We start from the raw sequence: 19,129 nt of genomic DNA, 5'->3' as shown, positions 1-19,129 counted from the left end.
AGTTATTGATCTTTTGGCTCTCAGTTAAATCTATGATGTAGTAATTCTTCATCATCTTTTTTCTTGGAGATTCTTTCCCTGATAGATGCAATTTCTATTCATTGTTGTGAACAGGCAGAAGCTACATGGTTCTTACTGTGCTGAAAAGCTGGAGAAGAATATCACAAACAGTTTTCATTTTGTCTAACTTTTTTCCTGATGTGAAATAGTATTATATGAATTTTTGGTTATGAAAAGTTTTATAAAAGTAGATAATGACATATCTTGAATGATTGAAATTTGCTCTTAAAAAAAAGAATCATGTGAAGGCATTGAAAGCAGCAACTCTCTGTTAACAGGCAAAGCTATGGTGTATTAGCTAACTTTGGGGCCACAACTATTGAACAAAATGGTAAAAACCTTAAAAACTCCTGTTTTGTCATCAAACTCTTTGTTTTATCCGACACTACAATAAAACATCAAGGATTCTGAGGGAAAAAATCGTCGGAATTTCGTCGGAATATCGTTATTCCGACGCAATTCCGACGAAATACGTCGTCGGAAATAATTCCTCGGAATTTCTTTTTTCTTCTGAAATCCCTCGGAATTTTCCGACGGAATTCCGAGGAAATAAATTTCCGAGGAAATTCCGAGGATCCCTTGTTTGTCGGAAAAGTCCTCGGAATATACCGAGGTAGAACTTCGTCGGGATAATTCCTCGGAAGTTCATCGATCGATGCGTGTTTGGACATATATACATCGATCGATAGGAGTATACCGACGGACTTTTTCCTCGGTTTATTCCGAGGAACTGTTCCCTCGGTATATTCCGAGGGATCCGTTCCTCGGAATTTTCCGAGGGAGTTGTCCCTCGGAAAACTCCGAGGGAAATGTCCCTCGCAATATTTTTAAAAAAAACGGATCGATCGATGCGTTTTTGTTCAAAAACGCATCGATCGATGTAGTGAAAAATATAATTAATTTCCTCGAAATGTAAAAAATATTAATTTTTTTGAAAAAATAAAATTTCTGAAATTTAAATTCGAAAATATGAAATTAAAAGTAAAATTGAAATCATACTAATTAATATTCAAAGTTTCACAAATAAAAATAAAACATTCCGAGATTGGGGAAAAAAAAACTACGGGTCTGGCACGTCCGGGAACACCTCGTTCGGGCACATCCTCTGCATCATCTCCATCATTTGCTGGTTCAGCCTCCTCTGTGCCTCATAGCCCGCCTGTTGAGCCGCCATCTGGGTCTCCAACAAAGATATTCGATCATCTTTGTCCTTCAACTGAGCCGTAAGTACTTCTGGATCAACAAAGGGCGGTGGTGCAGAAGAAGGAGGAACCGACCGGGTGCGACGACCCAAACCGAACAAACGTCCCTTCTTCTTTGGAACCGACTGAATAGAAAAAAGCCAAATTTAGAAATTTAAACCAAGAAATAAATGAATTGAACTTAAAAAAAAAAAAACTTACGGATTCAACGATTTCGTTGATTCGAAACCGGGACAAGTTGGTCGAAGCCGTCGAAGCGTCATCCTCGGTTTGAAGCTGAGACACTTCGTCTACCACCTGAGTTTGGACCAGGTCGACCACGTCCCTCACAAGACCGTCATCAATCTGGCCGGTCTTCTTGTTGGTATACGCCCTCCTCATTAGGGCGAGATCATCGACCGGCTCGCCATCATTTTCTTCCGCCTTGAAAAAAAACATAAAATTAAAGAAACATTAGAAATTAGAAGAAATGCACAATAAATTTAAATTCTGAAACTCAAATAATTGAAGAAAAAGCGGTTGAACTTACCATGCGATCTCCGAGAGTGGCAATAGATTGAGCACCCAAGTTATGCTTGTAGATGCCCTTCCCTTTACGGTCGCTCCTGCGGTTGGTGGAGTTGGTGGAAGAAGTTTCTTTCGTCTCCTCCTTATCCCAATGCGCACACAACTCCTTCCAGACCGTATCGTTCATCGACTTTGGGACCTTTTAATTAAAAAAAAAAGAAAAAGTTTAATAAATTAAAAAATAGTTTAATAAATTAAAAAATTGTTTAATAAATTAAATCGAACCTTATTGATTTCCCACTTCTTCTTCCACTCGTGGATCTGCTTCCCATAGTTGTCCATTACTTTATGGACGAAGTGGTGATAGATAAAGAGCGTCTCATCGGAATTCCAGTTGAACTCTTGCTGAAAAAAAAACACAATTAGTAGAAAATTTATATTAAAGATTAAAAATATAAGTAAAAAATTAGAATACTTACCGCAAACTGACGAAACCACAGAACCTGCTTGTCGGTTGGGAAGTGAGTGAAAGTCGGATGTCCACTGTCGAGGGCCGAGTACATCATACGGTTGATCCATGCGCTGATCCCGTTCCCGGATCGGTTGAACCTTATTAAAAGAACAAACGGTTAATAATGAATCCAAATTTAAAGAAAAAAAATGTTTAATTACCATGTTTGACCCCGTCCATGTGGATACGGAGTGAGATACGGAAGATGGTCACGACCGGGCTGTTGAACCAACTCCGCAACCCTCATCACTCCCGGAGGACCCGGAGGAACAGGAGCGGATGCAGCAGCGGGAGCGAGAGGAGCATGAGCGGGTGCAGCAGAGGGAGATGTATGGTTGGAGCTGTGGGGCGAAGGGGAATCCTGAAAATGGCTGGAATCCCGAGACTGGCTCCCCGTACCACCACGACCACGACGCTGTCGAGGCCGGGTCTGATCATCATGAGACCTGTAAATTAAAAAAAATATTTTAATAAATACAGAAATATATAAATTAATTTTTTTATTAAAAAAAATCCCAAATAATTTAATCACAGAAAAAGATTTATATATATTAAATTTTTTAATAAATATATAAAAATAGTTCTAATAAACAAAAATAGTTTTAATAAATAAAAATTGTTTAATAATTAAATGTTTTGTAAAATCCAAAAAATCGAATTTATATAGAAATTTTTTTTGTAAAATCCAAAAAATCGAATTTATATAGAAAAATCGTTTTGTAAAATACAAAAATCGATTTTATATACAAAAATGATTTTATAAATACAAAAAATAAAAAAATTAAAAAAAATTCTAAATCAATTCAACAAAACAAATTATTCAACCAAATCACAATTCTAAACCTATTATACAACCAAATCACAATCCTAACCAATCACCCTAACAAAAATCTATCAAAACTACACAAAAACCTAACAAATAGAACCTAAGAGAGTGGGATAGGGTCCTTACATGATTTGTGTAAGAGAAGAGGGAGATCGCCGGAGATATCGTCGGATTTCAGGGGGAAATCGCCGGAGAGAAAGAGAGGAGTCGCGCAGAGGAAGAAGAGAGAAATGGGGAAGAAGAAGGGGCTCGTGGTTATAAAACCTAGGGTCCGACGGACATTATCCGTCGGAATTCCGTCGGAATTCTAATTTCAATTTTCGCGAAATATTTGCCCGGTAAAATGAAAATATTCCGAGGAAATTCCGACAGATAGTAAAATATCCGTCGGAATTTCCTCGGAATATTCCGAGGAAATACCGAGGAACTAGTGTTTGGGGTTTCAAAACATCAATTTTTTTTGCCGTATTTCATTTCTTATACAATTGTAATGCATACCATTGAGGATTCTTTGTATACATGAGCATAAACCATGAAATAACAAATTTCAAAACTAATTGAAAGTATTCCCTTTACCGTTCGTTAAAAGGTATAAGTGTTTCTCTTATGTTGCGAGATTTCGTTCATACAATCGGAAAAGTGTTAATTATACGGTAAGGAACAAATTTTTGACTTCATAATGAACGTAAGACACTTAATAAGGGTTATATAGGTGTTATTCAAACGGCAAAACGTTGTTTTCGGTTTAAAAACCCTATTTCCTCGGAATTTCCTCGGATTATTCCGAGGGAACTCCGAGGAAACCCTCTTCTTCCTCGAAATTTCCTCGGAATATTCCGAGGAAATTCCGACGAACTAGTGTTTGGGGTTTCAAAACGTAATTTTTTTTAAAAAAACGCATCGATCGATGCGTTTTTGAACAAAAACAAATCGATCGATTACTAAGATGGCCCGGGCCGTAAGATTGTGATCGATCGATGAGAGTATCCCATCGATCTATCGACAATCTGAATTGTTCCTCGGAATTTCCTCGGAAAATCTTGTATGTTTTTTTAAAAATGCATCGATCGATGCGTTATAGAACAAAAACGCATCGATCGATTACTAGGATGGACCGGGCCGTAAGATTGTGATCGATCGATGAGATTAACCCATCGATCTATCGACAATCTGAATTGTTCCTCGGAATTTCATCGGAAAATCTTGTATGTTTTTTTAAAAATGCATCGATCGATGCGTTATAGAACAAAAACGCATCGATCGATTACTAGGATTTACGGGCCGTAAGATTGTGATCGATCGATGAGAGTAACCCATCGATCTATCGACAATCTGAATTGTTCCTCGGAATTTCGTCGGAAAATCTTGTATGTTTTTTTAAAAATGCATCGATCGATGCGTTATAGAACACAAACGCATCGATCGATTACTAGGATGGACCGGGCCGTAAGATTGTGATCGATCGATGAGAGTATCCCATCGATCGATCGACAATCTGAATTGTTCCTCGGAATTTCCTCGGAAAATCTTGTATGTTTTTTAAAAACGCATCGATCGATGCGTTATAGAACAAAAACGCATCGATCGATTACCAAGATGGCCCGGGCCGTAAGAATGTGATCGATCGATGCGTTATAGAAACAAAACGCATCGATCGATGCGTGTTCGGAAAACAGAATTATAAGGCAAAACCCGACCTTTTTTGGATCTAAACCTTAGAACTCTCATCCCCTCCGATTTCCCCTATAATTCGCCCCCCCCTTTCTCTCTCTATAATCATCCGATTTGAACAATTTTGGGCTCTATTCCACTTGATTTTTCGAGCTCTACCTGATTCCTACACTCGTCTTCACCCTAAGACAGGTATACTCCGCGAATCTCCACATTCTGAAATCGTGTTCTTGAGCAATTTTTTGGGTTTTGTGAATTTCTTATTTCCGTGTTGATTCCTTGATCAAATATGCATGAAACAGATGTTTAAACATGGAATAGAACACAATTGTCTGTGATCAACGAGTTTGGAACATGATTTGAGATGATTTAGGGATAGAGAATTTTTTTCAATTTCGTTTTTTTTTATCACAACTCGATTTTGCTTTTCATTTTCATGTTCAGCTTTGCCTTCTTAATTGATTATAACCATGTTGAGAGCAATGATTCTATTTTGTAGAGAATGAAGCGCACGAAAACATCAGCAAAGAAAAACACACAAGAAGCGGGTTCGTCACAGCTGGAGAAGCAAAGGCCAAAGAAGTGGGATAAGTCTGATACCACCCACTACAACAACATGAAGAAGGTAGCCGTTCCGGCTACACAACTAGCATGTCCTGAGACGATGACAATATTGGGAATCAAAGCAGACATTGAAGGACTGTTCCAGAACATGGGTCTAGGCCAACTATGCAACCTCAAGGAACCCACTTATCCGGAGTTGGTACGCCAGTTCATAGCATCCGCATACGTCACCCGTCCCGATGATAGCCATCAGGAAGGTTTTCTGGCATTCGTAGTGCAGAAAGTATACTATGAGGTATCTTTCACAGACCTCTGCGGACTATTTGGATTGAGTGCGGGGGAGAGGACATATGGTCTTTATTGGACTTCAGAGCTGTTGAACTTCTGGGAAACGATTGGCACAGGGGTTTATAGATCTTCTCAGGCAAAGGAGTCACTTATCCGGAGCCCAGTACTGAGATATGCGACACGCCTCATTGGCTCATTGCTATACGGGACAACCACAGCCGCATCAGTCACGCAATGGGAGTTGTGCCTCCTGTACCAAGGTGTGAGGCATTTGCTACCGGCATTTGGAAACTCTACATTCCCACCTGCTACTGCCTTCAACATGGGAGCGGTGCTGGCCGCAAACTTAGCAGGATACAAGGGGAAAGTAACCAAATCCAAGAGCAATGCATGTGGATTTGGTGCAGTGATTACTCGGATCCTTAGACATGTGGGTGTAGACTGTGAGAACCACCAGGTAGCACTGGACAGATCGAACAACATTGCTTGGAACTACCTGGATGTCATTTCTCTAGTAAGTAAGGAGTTCATAGCTGGTCCCCACTCGAGGATCGATCGGGATGGTCCTTACGTCTACGTATTCCAGGACCGAGCGAAGAAAACACTCTACTGCCACCTGCCTCAGATCGGCCTGACTGCTCTACTTTCAGAGGCTGCAGTTGAGTTTCTACCCCCTGCTACCGCACTAGTAGACAAGCCATCCTTCTTCACGCCAAAATATCAGACCAAAGGCAAGGGCGTGGTTGATGAAGAAGGACAAGATGAGGCTGCACAAGCCATTCCAGATGATTCACAACCCCATCAGCTACTCCCATCAGACTCCAGCCAGTACAAGCTGCAAGAGCTTCCACCGAACGCCACTTCGCGCCAGCAACAACATTGGAGAGATCAGAGCATAAAGACAAACAACGACATGCTACACAAGATCTGGGCTGCCATTTCACGTATCAGGCCGTGTCGTTGCCAAAAGGATGATGTAGTTCATCGGGACAACTCTCCATCCAGCTCTGGTTCGGGTTCGAGTGGTACACACAGGGTAAGAAAGAGGTCCAAGAGACCCAACGATGCAGGAACATCTGGAGCAGGAGACGAGGAGTAGGAGCTATCACCGGCTATTTTATTTTCTTTTCTATTCTAACGTTTTATGGTCTTATTTTCTGTTAATTTTGAACTGAGTTTTTTTTTAGGTTTCTTAATTATGAGTTCGTATTTCTTTTACATGGTTTCTTTGTTTTATTTGGTTGTGTTTTGTGTAGCTTTTAATTCGTATTCAGCTTTGCCTTGCTAGATAAACCAAATAACTATTATCCAAGGAAAGAGGTTATATCAAGTGTTCCTCGAAATTTCCTCGGTATTTCTTAAAAAAAAAAAAAAAATAAGTTCAATGGTAGTCTGTTTCCGAGTCATCATCACCAGATGAATCTGAATCTGGATCTTGGTGAAACTCTCCAATTACTGGTTCATCCTCTACGTGAACGACGGCTTCCTCTCCAAAGTCGGTTAAATCGACTACAAGGCCAACTCCAGCTAAATCTTCTGCTGCACTACAGTTGCCGGATGTGCTTGGTTGTAGTGGGTCTTCCAGCTCAGAACTTCCCTGAACTCGGCCTCTCGGGTTGAGTCTTGTAACAGTAACCCATGGATCATCTCTGTTCCTTACCCGGGGGTACTTGATATAACAAACCTGTAACATTTAGAAAAATTATAAATTAATACACATGATGATGAATCATTCTGAATAATTAACATTTAATTACCTGATCGGCCTGGGAAGCAAGAATGAAAGGATCATAATATTGCAGCTTTCGCCTCGAATTTACTGATGTAACACCAAATGCATCTGTTCTCACACCTCGATCTGGGGTGTTGTCGTGCCAATCACAATAGAAAACAGTACAGCGCAATCCAACCATGCCCAAATACTTGATTTCCAAAATCTCATGTATGTGTCCGTAGTATACATCATCTCCTGATGCAGAACAAACGCCAGCATCATAAGTCGTACTCGAACGTCTCCTCTTCTGAGTTGTGAATGCATATCCTCGAGTACAAAATCTCGGATATGACTTCACAACAAAGTTTGGTCCAACGACCATCTCACGTATCCAATCGTCAAATGTTTCACCTCTGGCCAAACCAGCAGACACCTATTAATAGCACATATATATATATTATATCAATAAATGTGAATTAGTATAAATATGTGATAAAATATATTTTAATTTGTTTAAAGCACTCACATAAGTAAACATCCATCCAGTAAATTCTCTCTGCTTCATTTCTTCTAGTTCGTCCTCTGTGGCGTATCTATACTCGAACCGCTTTTCTGCCATGAAAATCCTGTATATGATGACAATAATGTAATTAATTAAGATTTAAATTTCAACTTGTTAAAATAAAATTTGTAAGCTCATTTATTTACCTCTCATATTGAAGAACGTCTTCGCAGTTGGTGAGCAAATATGTTTGCAAATGACTGCGCTCCTGCTCAGTAAGTCGACGGTCCTTTGGTTTTCCGCTAAGTCGTCCAACGTCTGTGAAAATGTCTGGAACCGTAACATGATATGTTGCCCGTTCGCCTCTATCATCATGCCGAGCAGGTCTTCTGTTTTTGGTCTGAACTTCTGCTGGAAAGTAGTACTCGGCAAAGTTTGAAGTTTCTTCATTGATCATCTGTGCGACTATAGAACCTTCCACCCTACTTAAATTTTTCACCATCTTCTTCAAATGGAACATATACCGCTCATACAGATACATCCATCTATACTGCACAGGACCACCAAGTTCCAATTCTCTTGCCAGGTGAATAACAAGATGCTCCATAACATCAAAAAATGAGGGAGGAAATATCTTCTCAAGGTTGCACTGAATCACGGCTATGTTAGTCTTCAAATTTTCAATACCTTCAAGAGTCACTGATCTCGTGCATAAATCGCGGAAGAAACCACTTATCCCTGCAATTGCTTCATGAACATTTCGTGGTAATATTTCCTTGAAGGCGAACGGAAGGAGGCGCTGCATCATTACATGGCAATCGTGGCTTTTCAAGCCAGTAAACTTTCCTTCCTTTCTGTCGATACAGTTACGCAAATTTGATGCGTAACCGTCTGGAAATTCCACATCGTTTGAAATCCAATCAAAGAACGCATCTTTTCCCGCTGCATCAAGTCGGTATATGGGAAAAGGAGCCCTACCATTCTCATCAACATGAAGTTCTGAACGAGCACATATATCGACTAAATCCAGTCTTGACTTCAAATTATCCTTTGTTTTACCTTGAACATTAAGGATCGTGTTCATGAGATTGTCAAAAAAGTTCTTCTCAATATGCATGACATCTAAATTATGCCTTAGCAGATGATCCTCCCAGTATGGCAGATCCCAGAAAATACTTTTTTTGTGCCAGTTATGTAGTTCTCCAACAGCATCTACCGGAAAACGCTCATGTCCACCGACTTCTGGCGTCCTTTCTGCACCAAAATCTCTTAGTTGTATCTTCAAATCTTTCCCACAAATTTCCGGAGGTGGACTGTCAAACACCCTCTTGTTCTTCGTAAACAAATTCCTACTCCTACGATATGGATGATCAGGTGGTAGGAATCTCCTGTGACAGTCAAACCAACACGTTTTCCTTCCGTGCTTTAGTTGGAAAGCATCAGTGTTATCTTGACAATATGGACATGATAGCCTTCCATGCGTTGTCCATCCAGACAACATACCATATGCTGGAAAATCACTTATTGTCCACATTAGTACTGCCCGCATTTGAAAGTTTTCTTTACACGAAACATCGTATGTTTCAGCACCTTGAGCCCATAGTTGTTGCAACTCATATATTAGTGGCTGAAGAAACACATCAAGTGATCTCTTAGGATGCTCTGGTCCGGGAACGAGAATCGAGAGAAACAAAAACTCTCGTCGCAAGCACAAGTTTGGGGGGAGGTTGTATGGTGTAAGAATGACGGGCCATAGAGAATACTGTCTTCCACTCTTGCCAAACGGACTGAAACCATCAGTACATAATCCAAGGTAGACATTTCTTCTCTCATACGCAAAGTCGGGATACTTTGATTGGAAATGCTTCCACGCTTTTGCATCTGAAGGATGTCTGATCTCACCATCTGTTGAGTGCTCCGCATGCCATCTCATTGGTTGCGCTGTGCGTTCAGACAGATACAACCTCTGCAACCTTTCCGTCAAAGGTAAATACCACATCCTTTTATATGGCACTGGAACTCTTCCAATTGTATCTTTATAACGAGGCTTTCCACAAAATTTGCATGTAACCCGCTGTTCATCCACCCTCCAATAAATCATGCAGTTGTCGCTGCATACATCTATTACCTGATACGATAAACCAAGACCAGCTACGAGTTTCTGAACCTCGTAGTATGAACCAGGAGCTACATTATCCTCGGGTAGAATACCTTTTACAAAATCAGCAATCGCATCCACACAGTCTTCAGCCAAATTATAATCTGTTTTAATGCCCATCAATCTTGTAGCAGATGATAAAGCTGAATGACCATCTCTGCAACCTTCGTACAATGGTTGCTTTCCAGCATCCAACATATCATAAAATCTCCTAGCTTCTGCATTGGGTAAATCTTCCCCTCTAAAATGATCATTTACCATCTGCTCAGTACCTACACCATAATCTACATCCGTTCTAATTGGTTCTTCTAATCTAACCGCTGGCTGAGGTTCACTAGTACTACCATGTTCATAATCAGTTTCCCCATGATGATACCAAATTTTGTAACTTCGTGTAAACCCACTCAAATATAGATGAGTCCAAACATCCCACTCTTTAATAACCTTTCTATTTTTACAATTAGAGCAAGGACATCTTAACATACCTGTTTTTGCTTCCGGTTGTCGGTGAACTAACCCCATGAATTCAGTTATACCTCGTTGGTATTCTTCCGTAAGCAATCTCGTGTTCGGATCCAAATGAGGTCGATCGATCCAAGAACGAAAATAATTTGAAGAAGACATATTTTTTATGAATCAAATTCGTGTGTAAATAGAGTAAGAGGGAGGATGAAGATATGAAGTGAATGAAGAGGAAGAGGAGTGCTTGTATTTATAGTTTAAATCCTGCCGACATACCGAGGAAATTCCGACGGAATTCCGACGGACAAAACTAGTTCGTCGGAATTTCCTCGGAATTTTGTAAAATCCCCCAACGGCTCTCCAACGGCTATAATATTTCCTCGGAATTCATCGGTTTTTTCCGAGGAACAGAGTTTTCCTCGGAATTTCCTCGGAATATTCCGACGGACTGTAGTTTCCTCGGAATCCCGTCGGTATATTCCGAGGAAATTCCGAGGAAACCCAATTTTGTGTTTCCTCGGAATTTCCTCGGAAATTCCTCGATATATTCCGAGGATTTCATTTTCCGTCGGAATGTCCGTCAGAATATCGCTGTTTTCTTGTAGTGCGAAACTCAATCTTTTGGATCTGAATCTGTTTGAATGATGAGTAATGTGTATACATAATTTTCTTTTCAATGGCTACTGATTCTTGAATTGTTCTCGTTAGTGTTAAAACGGAGTATGTGCAGAAAAAGTAGATATTATTAGCATGCATAGCTCCAAGGCAAATAAAGTTACAGGAACGGGATTTGCTTTAAGCCAAAAACATAATCCTGTTATAGAACACAAGGCTATTACACATAAATTTCAAATGAAGGTAACAATTACATGGTCTAGATTGTTATATCCCTTGAGCCAAAGAGAATATTGGATATAGCAATAGAAGTTTAAAACCAGTATTTAGAGTCTTATTTGTTTTTTCTCACCTTGCCTTTACTTTGAACACGACTAGCTGCAATGGTTCTTGTTCTACCGTTGAACTCAGATTCTTCTTCTTGGTCGGTGGATTTTTCACGAGCTTTATTCTTTGTGTGATGATTGACTTGTTTGGCATAACTCTTCTTTGCAGCTGCATGATTCTTTGTCTTCCTTGGAAGCTGAGTGCTAGGCCATGAAGATGCATCAGAAGTCATCGAGTCATCGCTCCCATTTTCACTACTATCATCATCGACATCTTTTACACAGAAATGATTACCATCATCATCATATTCTTCATAGACAAATTCAGAGTGATGGTTTCCATGGATGGTGTCTTCTATGTACATAGTCCATCCTGATTCACAACTACTCTTCTCCTCAGCAACTCCTTCATGGATTCTTGGAGACTCCATAGCCAACATAAAAAGTTAAACTTAGCTTCTTCTTTTTTTTTATAAAACTTACGTACCTCAGCCTGTTTCAATCTCTTTACCCTCTGGTATAACCCTTGTGTCTCTTGCTGTCTTTAGCTTTGCATTTAATCATCAATAAATAATGTTTTGCGTATGATTTTTTTCCCTTTCTTGTGTTTCAGAATCAAGAAAAGCTGGAGCCTATTGAATCACTCATATAATTGAATACGAGGAGTGAGTATCACCACATGGCAATTCTAACACCATTGTTTTCTCTCAATTGAAGAACTACAAGACAAGCCATTTTAAGATCCCCTAGACTATATTTGCGAAGTGATTTTGCCACATGTCCTCTCTACAATCAATTTTACAAAACAAATATGACATGACTACTGAAATTGATGACATGGCTTCCGGAAAAATATGACATGTATAATTTCATTTAATGTTGATTTATATTTTTGGCAAATTTATTAGAATATGGTAATAATTCATATATTACATTTAATATTGATATTTCTTTTTGGTAAACTTTTTTTAAATATGGTAATAGCTCATACATCATCTATAAAATAAATATATTCATATATCTCATTTCAAATTTTGAAATATTATTATTTTTGTATAATTATACAATTTGTATTACTAAAGCTTTCAAAAATTTATACAATTTTTTAAAAATTTAAATATCTAATCGTAAGATCATTAGTTTTTTATATACAAATTTTATAAATATTGTTTATGCTAAATTTTTGATAATTATACAATGTTATATCATTTTTATTAGTTTTATACAAATTTATTTAATATATATCAAATATATATTAAATATTAATAATAAAATAGTAAAATCTATAATATTTAATAAAATTTATTTTTAAATATAAGTTAGATTTAAAAAATTTCGGAAAACACCTAGTACATATATACTCCCTCTGTTTCTAAATGTAAGTAGTTTTGTTTAAACGCACGAATATTTAGAAAATTGTTATTTAAAAGAATATATCATTTAACCAATTAATTCAACCAATTATTAAAAAACTAACATTATTTCATTGGTTACACAATATCCAATAAATGAAAAAGATGCATTGAAATATGTAAACTACTTATATTGTGAAACAAATTTTTTTTGCTAAAGCTACTTACATTTAGAAACGGAACGGAGGGAGTATATACGAAGGAGAAAGGTTAGTAAGCGAGTTCTTGAAATAAAAAATGGTACACTTTCTATAAAAATTTAATTCGCTTTACAACTTTTATTTATAGAGATATCTATCGGGAATCGAATCGTATAGTTCCCAAAACACGTTTCGAACGTACACTGACCGTAGATGAGATAGAAAACATCAATTCCCACCAAACCAGAGTAATTTGTTCTGAGCTCTCTCATTAAGTATTGTGTAAGAATGCTCATTGGTTAACACTCGCCTTTTTTTGTCTCTTATGTTCTTTTTATTGCTGATAACCACATGATAAGATAGACATACTGTAATGACCCCAACCCTAGGCTTTGCCCAAGGGTCAAGTCATTTTTCTTTAAAGAGAGAGAGAGAGAGAGAGAGAGAGAGAGAGAGAGAGAGAGAGAGAGGGAAGGAAGAAGCTCACCAAGAGTCCTCGCCGGAGCCACCGCACGCCAGGACGTCATCAAGCTCGTCATCACCATCAACCGCAGCTCGAGGTAACCGGAAACCGCCATGTTTTGAGTTATGTTTCGGTCGTTTTAGTAAATCGATCATAACTTTCTAACCGTAGTGAATCTCGTGCATCCAAGGCCATCATCGTGTTCCTCTCGTCAAGACGAAGCCGTAGACACCAACCGCGTCGCGATCGGAGCCTGGACGAAGCCGTACGCGCCCCCCGAAGATTCGCCTCTGCGCGCGCGTGAGTTCCACGCGCCGCCGTCGGACCACCGTCCTCCGCCGCAGCGCCGCCGCCGGACCACCGTTCTCCGCCGCAGCTCCGCCATCGCCGCCGGCCAACTTTCCGGTAGGCCACCGCCGGATCTCCGCCGTCGCCGCCGGTGACCGACACCGGTGACTCGCCGGCGACTCGCTAACTCGGCCGAGTCGACCCGGTGAGTCAACTCGGTTGACTCGGTTAACCGGTTGGTTAGCCGGTTTGAATTGATTTCAATTCGGTTAGGCTAAACCGGTCGGTTTAAATCAATTGGAAATCGGTTAGGATAAACCGGATTAATTAATTAAATAATTAATTAATTAATTAATTAATTAATTAAATAATTAATCTTTGACCAGCGGGTTGACTTTTCCGTAAATACCCGTTTTAAACCGTTCGAAAGGCGTTCTGACTCGAAATTTCGATCTGATTTCAGATTTGGAGTCCATTTGAGCAGCTGGAGTTCATATATACCACTTCTCTTCATTGCTAAGGTGAGGGCTACTCCGTTAAATCCCGAGCTAGTTTAGTACTACCGTTATGGAAAGTTTAGTTTCGAAACATGATCCGTCTCTGTGAATCGAGTCTGTTTGAGAGTCTTGCTTGTTTATTATTATTATTGATTGTTAAACCGGAAATAGGATAATAGAGGATTCAACGGTTGATTGAAATGATTGATGTTAAGAATTGTTATATATATGTATATATATGCGAGTCCATGTTTTGGAGATTTGCGGGGTGCAGAGACGTTTGCACTGGCTGCCTATGTTTGAGGAGTTTTGCGGGGTGCAGAGACGTTTGCACTGGCTGCCATGTTTGTGGAGATTTGCGGGGGTACAGAGACGTTTGTACTTACGACGCCTTAGAGATTTGCGGGGTGCAGTGTGGACTACTGTGCTAGCGACGCCTGTAGAGTTATATATATTTTTATCCTTATGAGGAAATGTGATATGCTATTATCGCATTGGTTGTATCATGTCTAGTCCACTAGACATATGTGATTGTTCTGTGTGGTGTAATAGGCACCGTGATTGTCTCATGCTAGAGCTAGGCCTACATAGTTGTAGTGCTATGAACTGAGTCAGTGGTTTGCGGTTTAGCATCCCATACCTCACTGGGCGATTCCCCTGTCGCTCACCCCTCCTTATTTCCCCCTTTCAGGTGAGACCGATGAGCAGGAGTGATTTTTCGGACCGGTGCTATTGGGCTTTTGGGCTTCTATCGTTTTATCGATTTTATCGTTATCGGGCCTCTAGGCCTTTGGACTTTTATCGTTATGGTATTTCGTATTTTGGATTCTCGGTTTATGTCGTACCTTATGTTTCGGATTTTATTTTATATTATGGAATTCATGCGTGGATGTGGACTTTCAAATATTTATATATGGATATTTAAGATATTTGTATTTATCGAAGTATTTTTACTATTTCGAAAGTGACGGGTGTCACAATTTGGTATCAGAGCGGGTTCCGTCCCGGCTCCGACCCGGGATGGCGATTTTTGGAGACCTGGTTTTATTCGGTTTTGACGGTTTTAAACGATTTCAAAATATTTTCAGGGATCTGGGAACTTTGAAAATAAAAATAAATAGCACCTTTCCGTTCGGTATCACTCCTTCTTAAATGTTGGTATCCACAGATCGGCATAAGTTAATTTTTTCGCTTTTCTTTCAGATGGCGCCCAGGAAGAGAGTTGTTCGTACTCAGACTGCCAGAGTTGCTAGAGAGGCTGAGGATGAGCATGTCCAGCCCGCAGTTCCGCAGCAGGCGGCTCCGCCTATTGATCAGGATGCTTTGAGACAGATGGTTCAGGATGCGGCTAGGCAGGCTGCACAGGAGACAGTCCAGCAAGCTGCCCAGGAGGCTGCCCGAATAGCTGCTCAGGAGGTTGCCAGACAGATGGCTGCAGTACAGCAGGGTCCGCAGATTCGCATGCAGCAGGCTCCACCAGTTCAGGTTCAGCATTATCATCAGGTTCCACATCAGCCGGCTCCAGTCCAGCAGTACCCTCAGGTTCCTGTTCAGCCGGTTCCAGGAGTTTTTCAGGTTCCACCGCCGCCACCTGCTTTCCCAGTTCAGGTGCCCGAGGTTGATGAGACATTTATCAGGGTGTTGGGACAGATGAAGTATGTGAGCTTGGAGCATTTCACTGGAACGACGGAACCTACAGTTGCTCACGATTGGAAGCACAATTTGGATAAGTGTTTGAAGACCATCTCGTGCCCACCAAGGCTCAAGCTAAACATCGCTGAGTTGTATTTGCGCGGAGATGCATCAATCTGGTGGGATGGAGTGAGATTGATGCACCGTGGCGAGCTGACATATGATGATTTTCTTTACGCGTTCAACAAGAAGTATTTTCCGAGGGAAGCTTTGCATGAGAAGAAGAATGATTTCGAGCATTTGAGACAGGGTGCAAAGTCTGTCAGGGAGTATGAGCGGGAGTTTAACCAGCTCCGCAGATTTGTGGGTAACAACATAGATGAGGAGGATCTGATCAGGAGGTTCTTAGATGGGATGCGAGTAGAGCTTCGTGGTAGGTGCAGTGTGGTTACCTACACCAGTTTGGAGGATCTGGTAGAGAAGGCGGCTGTGCAGGAGAAATGTATGGGTGAGGAGCAGAAGTTCTCCAAAGCAGTTCAGCCTAAGGCAGGAGGGGCTTCGGGGTCGCAGAAGAGGCCTTGGGAGCAGACTGGAGCACCCCGTTGTGGGCGTTGTCGTCGCCACCATTTTGGGGAATGTTTCCAGTGCTATAATTGCGATCAGTTTGGGCATCTTGCGAAGAACTGTAGGAAGCCACCACGAACTCAGGTTGCAACACCAGCAGCAGCAGTAGCACCAGCAGTGGCAACGAGGAACTGTTACGGCTGCAACCAGCCGGGTCACATCTACAGAGATTGTCCGAGGAGAGGCAATGCGGCACTTCCACCACCACCGAAGCGTCTAGCCATCGCTCCACGTGTCTTTGCAGTTGGAGATCCCCAGGGAGCTGAGCCGATAGCGGGTATGTGACTTTTTCATACTTGTTGTGTTTGAGTAATTTGGTTTGTGGATGCCATGTGTAGTTAGCAAAATCTTGTGTAGGATCGGTTTTGGTTGGAGGAAAGTCAGCTCACACCTTATTCGACACGGGAGCCTCTCATAGTTTTGTGAGTCCACGCTTAGCCCAGTCTTGGCCTTTTCGGGGTGTATTCGAACCGAAGGCTAAGAAGATTCAGACTGCCGGCACGGAGAGATTGGGAGCAGTCGGCGTCCATCGCAATGTACCAGTTATTCTTGGAGGAGTTGAGTTGCTCGGAGATTTGACGGAACTGGAGATGAGCTGCTACGATGTTATACTTGGAATGGATTGGTTGTCACGACATCAAGTAGTACTGGATTGTCCGAGAGCGAGAGTCCATATCCCCAGAGCAGAAGGGAAGATCATATTCCAGGGGATTAAGACGCACCATGGAATTTCCATTGTCTCCATGTTGCGCGCAGATGAGCTACTGGAGAGAGGAGCAGAAGGATTTTTGGCGACCATTTCGATGGTTAAGGAGGATGGTCAGCAGGAGCTGCATGACATTCCAGTGGTTTTCGAGTACGAAGACGTTTTTGAGGCTTTAAAAGGGCCGCCACCAGCTAGAGCAGACGTTCTTGCGATCGAGGTGGAGCCAGGAGCAACACCAGTTTCACGAGCCCCATACCGCCTTGCACCAGCTGAGATGGCGGAATTGAAGAAACAGTTGGAAGAGTTATCAGATAAGGGATTTATCAGGCCGAGTACTTCACCGTGGGGAGCACCAGTGTTGTTCGTGAAAAAGAAAGATGGGAGTTTCAGACTTTGTATCGACTATAGAGGTCTGAACAAAGTGACCATCAAGAATAAGTATCCGCTTCCGCGTATTGACGAGTTGTTGGACCAGTTGCAGGGAGCTTCTTGGTTCTCTAAGATTGACTTGGCATCGGGATACCACCAGATTGCGATAGCTGATGGAGATGTGCGGAAGACGGCCTTCCGTACACGCTATGGGCATTATGAGTTTGTGGTGATGCCATTTGGATTGACGAACGCACCGGCAGCGTTCATGAAGCTTATGAATGATGTGTTTCGGGAGCACTTGGATAAGTGTGTGATCGTTTTCATCGACGACATTTTGGTTTATTCTCGGAGTAGAGAAGAGCATGCTGAGCATTTGAGGGTTGTGCTGGATAAGCTTCGGGAACACCAGTTGTTTGCCAAGCTGAGTAAGTGTAGCTTTTGGCAGAGGAAGATTGGATTTTTGGGCCATGTGATTTCAGAAGCAGGAGTTGCCGTAGATCAGGAGAAGATTACCGCCATTTCAGAGTGGCCGACGCCAAAGAATGCTACGGAGATCCGCAGTTTTCTCGGTTTGGCGGGGTACTACAGGAAGTACGTCAAGAGTTTTGCTAGCATTGCAAAGCCAATGACGAAGCTGACGGGCAAAGACGTCAAGTTTGATTGGTCAGACGATTGCTCGAGGAGTTTCACTGAGTTAAAGCGACAGCTGACCCATGCGCCCGTTTTGGTACTCCCGAGGCCAGGGATACCATATGAGGTTTACACTGATGCGTCAGGCACTGGTTTAGGATGTGTATTGATGCAGGAAGGTCAGGTCATTGCATATGCATCACGTCAGTTGAGGCCTCACGAGGTCAACTATCCTACGCATGATTTAGAGTTAGCAGCAGTTGTATTTGCACTGAAGATCTGGAGATCATATTTATATGGGGAGAAGGTGAAGATCTTCACGGACCATAAGAGTTTGAAATATATCTTCACTCAGGCGGATTTGAATTTGAGGCAGCGTAGGTGGGTCGAGTTGTTAGCAGACTACAACCTGGATATTGCTTATCATCCGGGAAAAGCTAATCAAGTAGCAGATGCCTTGAGCAGGCGCAGGAGCGATGTTTCAGGAACCAAGGAGGTTCAAGAGTTTACTAGGACACTTGCTAGTCTCAAATTGTGTGCCACTACCGTGGAAGGTGAGGCAGTTGGCCTCGAGGCTGTGGAGCAAGCAGATTTGTTATGGAAAGTGCGTAAGGCTCAGGATGCTGATAAGGCTTTGTGTAAGCAGATCGAGATTGAGAGTATTGGATATCATACAGCTTCGAGTGGGATGTTCATGTATCGGAACCGGGTTTGTGTGCCTAATGATGAGTTGTTAAAAAAGGAAATCTTGCAGCAGGCACACCACTCGCGTTTCTCTATTCATCCAGGAAACACCAAGATGTACAAGGATCTCAAGCGTTATTATCATTGGCTTGGCATGAAGAGGGATGTTGCTTCATTTATATCGCAGTGTCAGACGTGTCAGATGGTCAAGGCCGAGCATCAGGTGCCTAGCGGGTTATTGCAGAACCTGCCATTGCCAGAGTGGAAATGGGACA

The 19,129-nt window shown here is 41.5% G+C and overlaps 1 protein-coding gene across 1 annotated transcript; it reads right to left on the bottom strand.

Moving 5' to 3' along the window:
• Positions 1 to 11,190: 11,190 nt before the first annotated feature.
• LOC106356113 (protein SOB FIVE-LIKE 2-like) lies at positions 11,191 to 12,948 on the bottom strand. Its single transcript, XM_013795944.3, has one exon. It carries the CDS (start codon positions 11,844 to 11,846, stop codon positions 11,415 to 11,417), a length of 432 nt encoding a protein of 143 aa, XP_013651398.1. The 5' UTR covers positions 11,847 to 12,948; the 3' UTR covers positions 11,191 to 11,414.
• Between the last annotated feature and the right edge of the window lie 6,181 nt (positions 12,949 to 19,129).

The sequence above is a fragment of the Brassica napus genome, chromosome C2, assembly GCF_020379485.1.
Source record: "Brassica napus cultivar Da-Ae chromosome C2, Da-Ae, whole genome shotgun sequence".
Lineage (NCBI taxonomy): Eukaryota > Viridiplantae > Streptophyta > Magnoliopsida > Brassicales > Brassicaceae > Brassica > Brassica napus.
This window is presented reverse-complemented; position numbering and strand designations above follow the sequence as displayed.